Source organism: Camelus ferus, chromosome 27 (assembly GCF_009834535.1).
Source record: "Camelus ferus isolate YT-003-E chromosome 27, BCGSAC_Cfer_1.0, whole genome shotgun sequence".
Lineage (NCBI taxonomy): Eukaryota > Metazoa > Chordata > Mammalia > Artiodactyla > Camelidae > Camelus > Camelus ferus.
This window is the reverse complement of record NC_045722.1, coordinates 10144445-10160131: the sequence shown is the minus strand read 5'-3', so window position 1 is coordinate 10160131 and position 15687 is coordinate 10144445. Positions and strand designations below refer to the sequence as shown.

The window sequence follows — 15687 nt, the reverse complement described above, 5'->3', positions numbered from 1 at the left end:
ACCCCTCCAGATCTCTGCCAACCTGGGAGGAGTGTGAGCCTCCAGACAGCCTTCCACTGTGGACACAATGTTCTTTTTACATTGAACCCTAATCTTTCGTTTCTCCCTCATGCAGGTCTCTCTTCCCCTTAAATGCCAGCCAGGTGGGTTTCTTGGTTTCCCCAGTTCAAATAGCTCACTCCTGCCTAGGGGCCACATGGCTGCCTCTGCCGGGAGTGTCCCTGCATCCAGATTCTCAGTCCTCAGCCCTTCCCCCAATTCAGGTCTCAGTTCAAATGTCCACTCTATCCAAGATCAGCCCCCATCTCCACCATGTGCGCTATTTCATTATGTTTCTTTTCCCTTCATAGCACTGTATTTTATGCATTTGTTTTCTTGGCTTTTGTTTATTTCCCCACTCGACTGTCAGCTCTATAAGGGCAGAAAATTTGTGTCTAGTTCACCAACGTGCAGGCACCACCTACCGTGCTCAATACTTGTTGAATGAGTGATGATAAACCTTGGTTGGGCTAAGAAAGCAAATCTGAGCTCTACCATGTATTTGCTTATCCTCCACTCGTCCATCATTCACTTTCAATCATAGCGTTCCGGCTATTGTCCATGGGAAAACCTAAAATTAAGGCTCCTGTGATGTCACGAATTCTGACCTTCTCTCCAGACTCCACATCTTTCCTAAGCTGTGTCACTGAGTCAGGTATTGAGGCCTCTCATGCCCAGCAAATGCCCCCCTGACTTACTCAGTTACGCCTGAGGCTTCCGGCATTTCTGCTGGGGTCAGCTCCACTGTGTACGAGTCCACAGGATTCAGGTTCCCAGACTCCCAGCAGATCAGTGCAGCCTCTTCGCAGCTCCTTATCTCTTTGCTTTTTATAATGGGGGGAGAAGGCGCTAAATGCAGGGGAAAGGGAGACATGAGTAACCGCTGTGTCTGTATCCAGCCCTGCGGTCCTGAGCAGGGGCAGACATCACAGGCACCCTCTTCCCACAAGAGATTCAGTACAATAAAAAGCAAACCAGGTGCTATAGACTGAGTATTTGTGTCCCCCTCTAATCCATATGTTGAAACCCATTCCCCAGTGTGACGGTATCTGGAGTCTTTGGGAAGTGATTCAGTCATGACAGTCGAAGGGGGTTATTATACAACAAAACCCAAAGAGCTCCCTTACCCCTTTCTGCCCTGTGATGACACAGCAAAAGACAGTTGACTATGGACCAAGAAGGGTTCCCCCCAGACACTGAATCTGTGGGCACCTTCATCTTGGATTTCCCAGCCTTCAGAACCATGAGAAATAAATTTCTGTTGCTTAAAAGCCACCCAATCTGTAGTGTTCTGTTACAGCGGCCCGAACGGACTAAAACGCCAGGTCTTCAGATGTTCCTGGAGTGGAGGGCGGATGGCTGCAAGGTTCAAACGGTACTGTGTCTGGGAGGAGTAGTTTTTAGTATTTTGAGACCAGCTATGAGAGAATGTCCCTGCCATATCAGGCATATAGACTTGGTGTATTAAATGTAAGAAAAAAAATACAGTTATTCTTGCCCTTCCAGGTAAAATCAAGAGCCTGCCTGTCACACCAAGAAAAGCCATGACTCCTACGTCCCCTTCAGTGAAGGTCCTGCTGCAGAACCGAGTGGCTCCGTTACCTGTCATGTATACTGCACACTCACTGGCGGGGCTGAGGCCAGCCCTGTTCTGAGCTGTGACCCAAAATTCATACTGGGTATTTGGCACAAGATTTGTCACTGAGCAATAGGTTTCTTTGACGGTCATTGTAAACTCTGGGGGGAGAAAAAAAGACAACAATTCAACCCTAAAATAGGCCAACTTGCTCCAAGTTCATTGCACTGTAATCTACTTTCCATGTAATAGATTACAGAACTGGCCACCAACTCTTCCCATCCCTGTATCCAGGCGCCTCCACAGTGTGACTTTGCTGATCCTTCCATTAAGAGGTTTGGTCTTTCTCATTATCCCTTGAAGCTGAGCTTAACCATATGACTTGCTTTGGCCAATGAGACCATAGCAAACATGGTGCAAGCAGAAATTTGGGAAGTGCTGGTGCATAGAGGCTTGTCGTCTTCCTGCCAGGAGTGTTTCTATCTCCATGTGAACACACCTGAGCCAGCCTTCTGGAGGATGAGGTCACATGGACAGAGGCCCCAGCCATTGCAGCTGAGGCCCCAGACATATAAGCAAGGCCATCCTAGCCCACTGAGCCCTACCCAAGCTGGCACAGACCAGAAGAACTGTCCAGCCAATGCACAGAATTATAAGAAATAATAAACGGCATTTAAAAAACTGAAGTATAGTTGATTTACAAGATTATGTAATTTCAGGTGTACAAAACAGCACTCCATTTAAAGTTATTATTATAAAATACTGGCTATATTCCCTTGTACAATGTAGTCTTGCAGCTTATTTATTTTATACAGAGTAGTTTGTGCTTCTTAATTCCCTACCGTTATCTTGCCCCTCCCAACAAACAAATGAATATAAATATTTGTCATTTTTTGCCAGTAAGTTCTGTACACGTGCATGTCCGGGGTGTTGTTACACAGCAAAAGCTAACTAATACACCTCCAAACATCCCCAGACTCTTCAAAGGCAGTGACAAGTCATTCATCTACTCTCTGATATCAGTTCTTTTATAACAAAATGGTCCATTGAAAAGATCTTTATCGGTCACCAGGACACAGCCCCAATACAACAGCCTTTTCTGCAGAGAGTGCCAACAGGGTTGATTTGTGGCAAAAACTGATTAATCAGATCTGAATTTTTGGTCCCCAACCTCCTTTCAAATCTCCCCCTTTTCCTTCTATGCCTCTTTAGTTCTTATTCTGACCACCCTTGCCCTCCCTCATCATTGCTTAAACCTACTCTTACTTCTCACAAGAATTTTCCTTCCTTCATAGTCCCTGGGCAGTAAAAGCTCCCTTACCTTGGGCACTCAGAGCCCTCCACCCGCATGACCTGGCACAATGAGAAGAGCTCTGGGCAGGAAGCCTGCAGACTTGATTCTTGTCCTGGTTCTGCTGTAACTCATGGTGTCCCCACCAACAGCTCATTTCTCTCTAGCTCCCAGTTTCCTCATCCATAAAATGGAGATCTCTAAGTCCCTTTCCAGCAACCTCACTCTGACCCCATGTACACAAGACAGTCTGGGCCAGACTGGTCCTGATCCCTGATTCCTTCAGATGCTCAGCTGGGACGTCTCTGCGGTCAGACCCTCCCTTCTCAAAAGGAGAATGGTTTATCCATTATGGGAGGGGGGGATGCGGAGAGGCAGCTACTCCAGCCCTAACCCCACACCAACTGGCTCCATTCCTCTGGGAAGGGGATGGGCCAAGAGCTGCCCACAGCGGAGGCTGGGGACCATTCCCAGCCACTGGCTCCATCTGGGAATGTGGATCAGATCATAAGCAGCCCTTCCAGGCTGCAGATCCCTCATCCCCCATGGGGGTCTGCAGACTAACCCTCCAGTTTCTCCCAACACAGGGTTGCTCTGAGAACAGCCAACCTACCCTCACATGCCAGAACCTGCTAGAATCCAGCCAGTCCAGCTGGGCCTTTTCTAGGAGGGGCATCCTCACCCTTCCTGCACACAGTGTGGCTAGAGACTCATCTCAAGGACAACTCTGACTCAATGGCTGTAGATACACTCCACAAACGTTAGCCTGGCTTCATGGTCCTCCCCAGTCAGACCCCAATGTGCCTCTCCAGCCCTTTCTGCCTGCATCCCAGCCTCTGTAGTTCCTGGATTATGACAGCTCCAAGGAGCTAGGTGTGCAGATTCATCCCGTCTCTACCTTCCCAACTGCCAAGAAGGCAGGGCCCTGGTCTCTAAGGGGCCTTAGCCGTTCTGGAGCATGACTCTGTTCCTGGCGGAGCCTCACCTGCTCGGTCCCTCCCAGGTGAGCTGTCCCGCACTGGCCGGTAGGACAGCTGATAGCTCTCCACGGTGTCATCGGAGTATATGCTCCAGCACACTCGGACCGAGGAACCCGTGGCTGAGTTGGGGGCCTGTGGGTTTATCACTGGAGCAGAAGGAGCTAGAAAAGGAAAATGGAGAAAAGCAAAAGCAAATGAGGAGGTTTAAGTAGGCAAGTTGAATGGAAATGGCCCCTTTTACAGGACTACCGACCCCCCAGTGCATCCATGGGCTTTAGGAATGGAAGGGAAATACCCGGAGTGGGCAGGGATGGGAAGGCCGAACCTCCCAACCACGAGCCTCAAGCAACAACCGGTATGTCCATTCCGGCTTTGGCCTATCCACATGAGCTTGGGGGGGCGGGGTCAGTGACAGCTACCGAGGCCGGGATATGGTTCATGAGTCCTGCCCGAGGTATGGGTCCTCTGACCCTTCCACGCACAGCCAGGACCACAGCACTGCTGCTTGCAGCTCTGGAGTGAATGAAGGAGTGAAAGAAGCCTTCAACAGGGCTCTGCTTTCTCTGGGGGATCCGTCCAACAACCATCTCCTTTACTACAATGAGAGAAGGTTGGGTTTGGCCAAATTGTGCTTTTCAGATCCAGCTTCTTTAGAGTTCATCTACTGAGTTAATTCTTTTCTTCTCTGTAAGTGAATACCTCTGCCTCCCCCATCCCCATACAGACTCACACACAACTGAGAAACATTCCTTGTTTCTCTTCCGTAATTCTTCTCCCACAGCCCATAATTCTTCTCCCATGGCAGCACCTCCCTCCACCCCAGGCTTCGTTTCAAATGCTAAAATCGTTCGGTCCAGGTAAGGCTTAAAGGAATGTACTCAGCCTCTCCTTTCTGGAAGACCCTAACATGACAAAGGTGAGAAGAAGAGAAAGAATCTGCATCCCTAGTGATGGAGTTCAGGATGCACAGAAGATACCCTACTACACCCTGCAAAGAATAGCCCCACCTGGGGATGCAGTAAGAGGAGGGGTAACTCCGGATGCAAGCAGGAGAGCGATGGGCTGCATGGGACCTGAACACAGGAGGGTGAGGAAAAATCTCTATGTTTCTCAAGCACCGACTTGGCTGATACTACTTTTCCTTTCCAAACGACTGGGCCTGATTATGCAGGCAGCACCATCCCAAGGAATCACAGCTCAGTGAAATCTCCCCTTGATCCAGTGAGTCTAAGAATGGCCTCCAAGATTTATGATTAAGGATGTTCACTGAGGTATGGTTTGTAACAGTGAAAAACCTAGAAACAACTAGACATCCAATAGTTGAGGAGTAAGTAAACAAATTAAGGTATACAGCCATGAAAATTATGTAGAAGAATTTATCAGCATGAGAAAATATTTATCACAATTGTTTTGCTAGAAAAAGCAGATTACAAAAAAGAATGATTCCATTTTTATTTTAAAAAATCCGTGTAAAGGAAAAACCTAAAATGATACATACAACATTGTTTATAATGTTGTTGGGTGTTGGTGAGAAAGGGAAGGTGAGCAGTCCAAAAAAGCTGAGTTCTAGCATTATTCTTAGAAATTAGTAATCACAATAAGATTTCTAAGAGCTATATGGCACCATGTGACATACTGTACATACATAATCTCATTTATTTCTCATCATGTCACCATGAGTCATTATTATGTCCATTTTACAGATAAGGAAACCAAGGCTCAGAGAGGTTAGGTAAGCACTCTGGGGTCACACAGCTAGAAGTGGCAGGGCTGGGATTCTCATCAGCTCCATAGGATTCCAAAGCCCATCTCTTAACCACTATGGAACATAAATGCAACACTCAAGGAAATAAAATTCAGGATATTTTCTTGGAGTAAATTAGGCACAGAGCAGGTGGGCGGGTTACCAACAAAATATTTCAAGGCTTCCTGAGGCCAGATGATAGCACCCTGCAGAGAAAGGGTGGGCATTTACCCTGGAAAAGTCAGCCTCCGTTCCAGCCCTTATGAGCCATAAAGATAAAATTATGAAGCTCATGAAGTTAAAGGGGAAAAAAATCTTGTTTCTAAATGTTTATGATTTTTTTTAGCCATCGAAGTCTCTAACTCAAAGCTCAGGGAAAGCAAAACATGTTTGAAGGTTGTGCGGTGGCGAGATACGCACCTGGGATGGTGTTAATGGAGCCCATCAGCTGCTCCACATCAGAGAAGTCCAGGGTCTGGTCTTCAAAGTCAGGCTGTGCCGAGATTTCCACGTCCGTTTCGGTTTTGAGGAATTTTCCGAGTCTGTCGGTGTAAAAAGCACGCTAACAAGAATGGAGGGGTATTCTCCTCAGGGGTCGCTGGTGATTAGTAAAGAGGGCCTCTTGGCTGAACTTTTTTTTTAAATTGAGTTATAGTCAGTTTACAATGTTGTGTCAATTTCTGGTGTACAGCACAATTCTTCAGCAATACATGAGTATACATATATTCATTTTCATATTCTTTTTCACCATGTTGGCTGAAATTTCATTTCCTTATTTTAACACGCAGTGGGCTGCCTTCTGACTTCTGCTTCAGTGACTGACCTACGAGGTCACCAATGCAGATGGGCAGGGTTGCTTTCCAACTTCAAGGAGAGGAGAAGGGGTGGGGCTGTGTAAGAGGGTGGGGGGCGGGGGGAGGTGTGCACCAGCAAGCTCCAGATTCACACCCCTGGAATCCTCAGATGCTGACCTGGAAGCCCCCACCCCATGGCACCCCAGGCACCAAAGACATCCAGCCTCTCTGGGGCTTCCTTCTCCACATGGCCAAGTGCCCTCGAGTCAATGACTGTGCCAGGGACTCTGGGGCTTCTGCACCTGCTCCTGGCAGTCACAGGGTTTATAAGTGGCAGAGGCGGAATTTGAAACCGGGTCTGCCATTGCCAAAACGCATGCTCTCAACCCTTACATTATTAAGCTTCAGTGTTTGTGTTGCTTTGCAAACATTGTCTTATTTTATTGCCACAAAATTATTCCTGTTTGTAGATAAGGAAGATGGGTCCTAGACTGGTTGGACTTGCCCAAGGTCATGGGGGTAGCAAGATTTGAACTCCTGTCTGACTCTATAATGTGCATGCTTTCTGCAGCACACAGTCTGGGTCCTGGCCCAGCTGGGGGATGCTTGGGATGCTCTCGGGATCTCGGTTCCTCCTAGTGAAAGGAGGGGCTCTCGGGAGGACATCTGACCCTGGGCTTGCTGGCTGGGCCTTGTCATACGCTCCCTTTCAGCTCTGAGATTCTGAGATTTGTTACTAGGGGGTCCTTGTGACCCCACACTGTCATTCCAAAGCCAGCCCTACTTACTCTTAGTAAGTACTTACTGGGAGCATATAACCAAGTGGAACTGAGTCTATTTGTATATCTAGAGGTAAAAGGAACAGTAAGAGCAAACACATGTCAGAACAAAACTATTACCTGTCAGCCATAGCCACAGCATCCTAAAAAAGGAGGAGAAAGGGAGAAAATATTATACTGATTTTGGAAATAAATTTGTATTTCAAACTATATATTACTATAGACATATTTAAAAACTTGGAAATTAGGAAAAAGGAAAAAATCAGCCATACCCCACAGCCTAACAAAAGCCACTCTTATGACGTCTGTGCAGTGTTTTCCATGCTACTGCTTTTCCTCAGTAACATTATGTAAGCACTTTCCATGTTACAGATGGTCTTTTGGACCCTCAGTTTGAAAGACTATGTAACAGTTCATTGAATGGAAACTCCATCATTTACTCTATTGTTGGACATTTTGGTTGTTTCCAATTTCTTATCATCATAAATAACATTGAAGACATCTTCACACAATTCACTGCCTCCATATTCTGGATTGTGTCTCTGAGCTACACTGGTATTGTGGAACCACTGGTTCAAAAGGGCTGCATGTTGAGGGCTCTAACAGTGCCTGCCAGCCAGCTGTCCAGCTTGTCATGGCTTCCTCACCCCAAGCGTGGCAGGAAGGAGGTGCTGTTGGACTTTGAGGGACCACTATGGGGCGTGGCCAATACAAAGGCTGTATTTGGCAACTAGGAAGCTCTGGAGGCTTGTGAAGAAAGGAGACTCCAGCTCTGACTGAGACTGAAATTTCTACAGTCCAATGCATGTGGACTTGGGGTCAGACTGAAGTAGATTTCAAGGAAATCAAGAAATGGATTCTTTAATAATTTCCATCGCTAATTATCAGAGAAATCAAATCAAAACTACAGTAAGGTATCACTCCACACTGGTCAGAATGGCCATCATTAAAATGTCTACAAATAAACGCTGGAGAGGGTGTGGAGAAAAGAGAGCCCTCCTATACTGTTGGTGGGAATGTAAATTGGTGCAGCCACTATGGAAAACAGTATGGAGTTCCTTAAAAAACTAAAAACAGAGTTGCCATTTTATCCGGTAATTCTACTCCTGGGCATATATCCAGAGGAAACTCTAATTTGAAAATATGCACACACCCCAATGTTCATAGCAGCACTATTTACAATAGCTAAGACATGGACACAACCTAAATGTCCACTGACGATGAATGGATAAAGAAGATGTGATACACACACACACACACACACACACACACACACACACAGGAATACTACTCAGCCATAAAAAGGAATGGAATAATGCCATTTGCAGTAACATGGATGGACCTAGAGATTATCATACTAAGTGAAGTCAGTCAGAGAAAGACAAATACCATATGATATTACTTATACGTGGAATCTAAAATATGATACAAATGAACTTATTTACAGAACAGAAACAGACTTATAGCCATAGAAAACAAACTTATGGTTACCAAAAGGGAAAAGGGGTGGAGGAGGGTAAATTAGGAATCTGGGGTTAGCAGATACAAACTACTATATATAAAATAGATAAAAAGGGAGGTGGGTGTAGCTCAGTGGTAGTGTGTGCTTAGCATGCAAAAGGTCCTGTGTTCAGAGATAGATAGATAGATAGATAGGTAACTTTGCTGTACACCAGAAACTAACACAACATTGGAAACAACTATGTGTCAATTAAAAAAAATAAGTGGATTTTTTTGCATGTCTGAGTTTATGAAGTAAGATTTATAACAGCTGTACTTGTAACTGGAAAACTGGAGGTGACTTTTTAGTTTGGACAACTTTCTCCCTAGAGCTCCAAGAGGCCATCTGAGATGGCCAGAAACTTCTCAGAGCACTGTTTTTGCCCCACTCCAGGATGAGGAGACAGATCTCTGGGTAACCAGGACAGAGGAATAAAACCTCTGGTGTTACCTGAGCAACGGTGGAGGGAAGAGTCTGCTGTGTGTGAGCCTGCTCGGCCACTCATGGCAAAGCTGTGCAGAGAGATGAGGGATGTGTTGTCATGGTGATACATCCAGTGGAACCAAATGGAGCTTAACCGTAAAAGTCAATTCCAACACCTCCAGGCAGAGGGCGGACAATCTAACCTACTCCAGCCATAACTTGTCATTTCAGTTCAGTAGTTCATTTCACTTCATTACTGACCTTTATGAAATCAACCTTCTCTTCGTGACACATCTCCTCTATTGTTTCCATCAGCTCTTTGCAGGTATCAAGATTTTCTCCACAGGTGACCAGCTGTCCATACAAGGCTTCCAGCTTCTCTTTCTTTTTCTCCCCTAGGGCTTGTATTTTTTCTTCGTATTTTTGAGCAAGTGTTTCCAAGATCTCATTGTAATGTGACTCAAAGTTTTTTTCTTGTCTTCCAAAATTCTCCTGCAAGACAGTTGACCTAAGTCATCATTTCAGTGCATGTATGTTGACTACAGAGTCATGTAGGTCATGAAAATGTATCTACCCAGAGATGTTTTAATCCCTCCCTGTTGTCTTAACATCTCTTGCCAGGATGCTGTGGTGGACGTAGTGGGAGCTAGGAGTAGGCGTCTCCAGCTAGAACCCCAGGTAAAACCTTAACAGAAAGTACTACTTTCTCTCCTGGTAGCATTTTGCAATCTTCCTCCCCATTCCTCTTCCCCACCCCATCCCACCTCCTTCTGTTTTAGCCACCTCCCATCACCATGACAACCAACCAGGAAGATTATCAGTGATGAGTAAGCCTACCACTGGAAGGCTGGACCTTAACATGGAGATCTTTGCCCTGGGAGATTCCCACCTATCTTTCCCTCCTGAGCTCTCAACATCGCATGACACTCACCTCCACTCCCTGCTGCTTGGATTATGCAAACATCAGGATCACACACATTCTCATACCAACTAAGGAAAAGCTTCAGGGGAAGGGGAATAAGGGTTATGGCCAAAAGGTGCTGCCTAATAGAAGAGAAAGGGCAGGAAGGCAGAGGGAGGGTTGTGACAATACTCAATCCTGGAACGCAATGGATAAGAAACATTAAACAAAGCAAATCAACTCCTGGTCCCCCTTAATTAGACTGGAAGGCCAGGAGAGCTCTGCGGGTTCTGACTGATGTCATCCTCAACAGCTAACAGAGATATTTCCAAAGAAGAGGCTCAACCATTCAGGGAGTATATACTGAGCACCTACCATGTGCATAAGACTTCTCAGAATGGTGAAGCAGAGGGAAAAGCAGTAGGTAACCCCCTCCTCAGTTTTGAGGAGGAAGAGCTCAGAGTCCTCACTGAGGGTGAAGACACTTTGACGTGAGTGAGCTGGCAGGACAGGGTGTGGGCAAGCTTTGTCCTGACTGTTACACTCTTACCCCTCCTACCACCCGCCACCTGTGCTTAGAAGTGGAAGAGCCCGACTCTTCTCTGTGCCTTCCACAGGGAATTAGTGCAATAGCTCTCCCCCCTTTTAAGACTGGGGAAGAAAGTCTAGCTTCAAAGGAATGGGGCCCAGGGCTTAGTTAGTTCACATGAGGTGTTCTGTTGATACAACCTGAGGCTGCATTAATAGAAGTAGAGCGTCCACATGAAGAGAGGGGACACAAAGTCCTCTGGGCCTTAGTCCTGGCCCACCTCATCTGGAAGGCTAGACTGAGTGCTGGCACCCCAGCAGTAGACCTCACACCTACTAGGCACACCCAGCGGACCGTGACATGTATGATGACAGGCACAGAAATGTATTAATCTTGTGAGAAACAGGTAACAGTTGAGGAAAAGAACACTTATGAATGATAGGATGGGTGTCTTGCAAAGCCTTATCGAGGCTGGCCCGTGAAAGAGCCCTACCTTGCAGTAGGACTGGGGATATAAAGACATGGAAGACCCAGCCTCCAAATGAGAGCTTAAGTTTCAGTAGGGAATGCTGATGGGGAATCACTTCCACCACGGTATGGGAGGGCAGAGGAAGGGTGAGGGGAGAGGGGCAGTACTGATACCATTACGTTCCAGCGCCAGACACAGGCGCTGACCCAGCCGCTGATGGCAGCAATGCATGTCTCACGGGTCATTAAGCATGCTCTTACCTCCACGGTGATGAAAACTTCCTCCAAGTGACTTGCAAAATTTTCCATCTCAATAATCTGCTTCTCCAGTTTGAACATGTTTTTGTGGATTTCATCCTATCAAATAGAGGAGTGTGAGAAGAAATTAACGCTATATCTGTCCTCTCTCTCTTTTGTAGGAGGCATTTTAGATTCATTTCCTGCCTACGTACTTAAGATACAAATGCAATATCAAGAGAAAGAAGAACGAGGGAGACCTATTTACCTTGGCGCTTTCCAGTGCTTTGTTGAGTGGCGTCACCTCATGTTCCTTGTGTTCATCAAAAGCCTTCTCCAACGTTCTTATGGGGGTTTTGCAAGTGACACAGAAGACGTCAGCAGCTTCCTCTTCGTCCTCCTCCTCTGGGATGACATAGCATTCATATTCCTCGCTGGCACAGGCCATGGGCGTACCTGTAGGCTTCCCGCAAGTCCTGGCACTGGCCTGCTGAGCCCCATCCCCCGAAGCCCAGGTCCTCAGCCTTAGCAGCCTCACCACTAAGTCTCCAGTCTCTCTGCTCCTTGGCAGGTTCTATCCCTGTCATCACGTAAGGAGGATATTCCGAAACCTCTATTCTGGGCATGGTTTCATCAATAAACACATCCCCTAATTCGTGATCATCTTCGAGTCCGTATAAATGGACAAACTCATCCACTTCCTCTTCAAGGTCTCTTTGAGTCTTCCCTTTCACAGCCCCTCTGGGCTCATTGGTCATTTCAGCTTGGACTGCTTCTCTTCCCATCCAAGTGTTTTCTTCTGGGAAGATGGGCAGTCTGTCTTCAGAGTCGTATAGATCCATGTGATAAAAGTGGAAGTCCTTGGGAGCAGCAGATCTGCCCAGTCCTGGTGTCTCCCCCATTTCCTCCTCCATTGAGTTCTGGAGGCTCTGGGCAGCACCCCTGCACAAGACGGGGCCTTCCTGGACAGGTAATAGTGGCTATCCCGGGTCCTAGAACACAGAAACCCATTTCTGAGAAGGTTGTTGACGTACATGGTCATTAGATTGGGCTCAACTTAATTAGAACTAAAAAAAAAATCATCTGAGCAGCTTAGTTGCGGTTTTACTTAAAACAATCTGTAAAAGAGGTTTGTTTTCCACAGGAGGATGGGCTTCCTAAGCTTAAAAGAGACAGGGGAAATTATGAAAAACACAAATTGATTTGACTAACAAACAACTCCTATACATTTAAAAAAAACCCAAAATCTCAAAAGGCAAAATAATGGGAAGTATCTCAGGCAATTATTATTAAATAATAATTATATAAATTAACTGAAAAGAAAAATCTCAATAGATTACTGTGCAGTGATAATTCACAAAATAATTACCTTTGCATACAATAGTACCTGTATAAACATTTGGAAAATAGTACCTGTATAAACAGAGAACGAGTAAGATGCCATTTTGCCTTTTGATACCCAAGGCTGGGGAAGGGTACAGTGAAGTGAGTACTCTCATATGTTGTTGGTTAGAATGTTCATGGCCCCACCTTTCTGGAGAACAAATTTGGAAACATGGATCAAGAGCCTTTAAAATATTCACACTCTTTAACCTACTAATCTTCTTCCAGGACCCTAAGGAAAAAATCTCAAATACAGGGGAAAAATTACTTCTATATATAAATGTCCACCACAAAATTTTTCACAACAGCAGAAAAAAATTGTAAAGCCCTAATGATTAGAAGAATGGTTAAGTAAACTAGGATATGTACACTCTACAGAATATAAAGTAGCCTTTAAAATACTAAGGAGAGCAAATATAACTTGGAAAAAGAGTTACAATATACTAGTAAGTAAAATAAACAGAATACTCATTATATATAGACTATGATGTCCACTATTTCAATGGCGATATGTCAAATCTAGAAAGATATAATAATAGTAGCAGTAAATACAATATTAGTAGCAGCTGCTATATATTGAGGACTTTGTGCTTTTTCTGTGCTAGGCAGTTTATACACATTCTTCTATGTGGTGGGCACTACTGTTATCCTCGTTTTACAGATGAGGAAACAGTGGTTCAGAGAGGATACCTTATGCAAGGTCACATGGCTAGTAACTTGCTGAACTGGGATCTGAACTTTAGTGTGAGTGGCGGCCACGACACGATGCCTCGCAGATATCCAACTACAGGAGGCATAACTGACCAGGCCTTTGGCTGCACTCTGAAGGTCACTGTTGCATTTGCATGAAGGATATGCTTCCCCATGGGCATCTCCCATCCAGTGACAAAGTACACCAGGGACACTAAAGCAGATCCATTTCTGATTGACACAAAACTACTCTCGTGGCAAATTTTGGCTGGAGGACTCCTTGACAGTCTTGCCAAACCTTTCTTAGGGTGCATGGAAGGCTAGGGTGATTCCTCCAAATCTTCATTCCTTCTCTCCTTCACTGTGGGCCAGACTTGTATCACGGTCTGACAGCTCTCTAAGCCTTTCCTATCTTCCTCCGCTCTTTATCTTACACAGGTGTTTCCCCTAATACAATTATTTCATATCTAATCTCATTTGGTGCTCGCTTCTTGGAGGACCTCGATTACCAGTCTTTGGACTACAAAGTCCCTGCTAGCTCACACAGTATTTATCTTTCTCTGTCTGACTTATTTCACTTAGCATAATTCCCTCAATGTCCATCTATGGTGGCAAATGGCAAGACTTCATTCTTTGTTATGGCTGACTAGCATTCCATTATCTATCTATCTAGTCTCACATCTTCTTTATCCACTCATCCATTGATGGACACGTAGGTTTCCATACCTTGGCTATTGTAAAAAATGCTGTAATGAACATGAAGGTGCATAGATCTTTCTGAATGAGCATTTTTGTTTTCTTTGGATAAATAATCAGAAGTGGAACTGCTGGATCATATGACAGTTGTTTTTAATTTTTTCATGAACATCCATACTGTTTTCATTTTCTTACATAAAACCAGGAATTATGTGAGATGTTTATCTTATTCCCTAATAGCTTTAAAAATAACTTTATTGAAATATAATTATACTAAAAATTCACCTGTTCTAAATGCACAATTCAATGACTTTTAGCGAATTCCACCAATTGTGCAACCATCACCAACATCCAGTTCCTAATGCCCTCCTTTTAAGAAAAAGTGGGGTAAACCTAATGCCTTAAAAAAAAAAAAAAAAAACTAGTATTACTAAAATCTTCCAATATAACGCTAATGCAGTAAGGTTTTGAGGAAAATAATAAAGCAAAAATATTTAAAGATACAGTTGAGCATTTCCCCTCTCCCACCAGCCATAACATTAATGATCCAAACAGCTTCCCTTAATTTCCATTTATGGGGTCAAAGCCAGTTGTCTGTCTTACTCCTTGTTCCGCAGTCGCACACAGAAGTCAGGCTTGGTGGCTGCCCCTATCAGCAGTGGGGGACTTTGTGACCTTCGCTAACAGACTGTCCTTTTGATAACCATTCTAAAGCTATATAATAATAATAATAAAGCTGTTCACTTTTCCTTCCACTATTCCCACTTTTGATTGCCCTTTAAATATAACATTTTCTGATGGCCTAATTGTGAAATCTACAGACACCGCCCGTGCTCTCTTATTATCTGCTCTGTGTTATTCGATCCTGTTCACCCTCCCTTCTCCCTGGCCCAGCTGGGAGCTCCTCCCAGGCCACTGACTGCTGGAATCTTCCCTGGGTCCCTCCCCTCCAGTTCCTCTTCTCACTCTCCACCTGCTCCCGGTGATCTCAGCCACTCTCGCAGCCTCCTTGTCCCCCTCTCTGAATGGCTCCAAACCCTTGTCTCCAGCCCTAAGCTCTTCCTGCACAGAGGCAGAGGTCATTAGGAGCAGCTGCCTTCCTGAACAGCCCCAGTCACCTCAAACTCAGCATCCCCAGATGCCATCGCCCCCACATGCTCCTTTCTGCTTTGATGTGTGGTGTGACATCCATCCTGTCTCCCAAGCCACAAGCCGGTGTCCACCTCTACAGATCGCTCTAGAAGATGCATGGAGGCCCACATGGTTTGGCAGGCTTCCAGAGAACCCACGTTCTTCAGCCTCTCTGCACTCTGGCCTTTAGTGTCTGGGGGGTCCTGAACTGACTGTCTGGGTCCCACTCCCCTCCCTGGATATTCATCCTTGTTTCTCAGCCTCTGTCTGCAGAGACCAAGGATCACTCGGCTTCCTACCCGTGCCCTTAGGGACAAGAACTAGGCCCTGCATCCAAGGCTGATCAGAGATGACCTTTTGCCCTCCCGGCCAGACCGCCTTCCTGACTTCCGGAGACAGCCACCCAGGCTCGCCGTGCTTCCTGTCCCCATGCACTCTGAGTTCTGCACTGTGAGCCACAGGGAAAGGCTGACGCGGTGATGAGGACAGCAGAGGACTGACTCAATCCCACATCTGGCCCCATTT

The 15687-nt window shown here is 45.6% G+C and overlaps 1 protein-coding gene across 1 annotated transcript in view; it reads right to left on the bottom strand.

Annotated features, from left to right (window-relative positions):
- Positions 1 to 15687, bottom strand: part of FSD2 (fibronectin type III and SPRY domain containing 2) — a 36294-nt gene that overhangs the window by 10227 nt on the left and 10380 nt on the right. Inside the window, 9 exon segments of the mRNA XM_032469427.1 lie at positions 738 to 888; positions 1642 to 1776; positions 3892 to 4047; positions 6051 to 6172; positions 7324 to 7346; positions 9389 to 9619; positions 11287 to 11382; positions 11531 to 11701; positions 11703 to 12254. Of these exon segments, the coding sequence (XP_032325318.1) occupies positions 738 to 888; positions 1642 to 1776; positions 3892 to 4047; positions 6051 to 6172; positions 7324 to 7346; positions 9389 to 9619; positions 11287 to 11382; positions 11531 to 11701; positions 11703 to 12176 (1559 nt within the window). The 5' untranslated portion in view covers positions 12177 to 12254.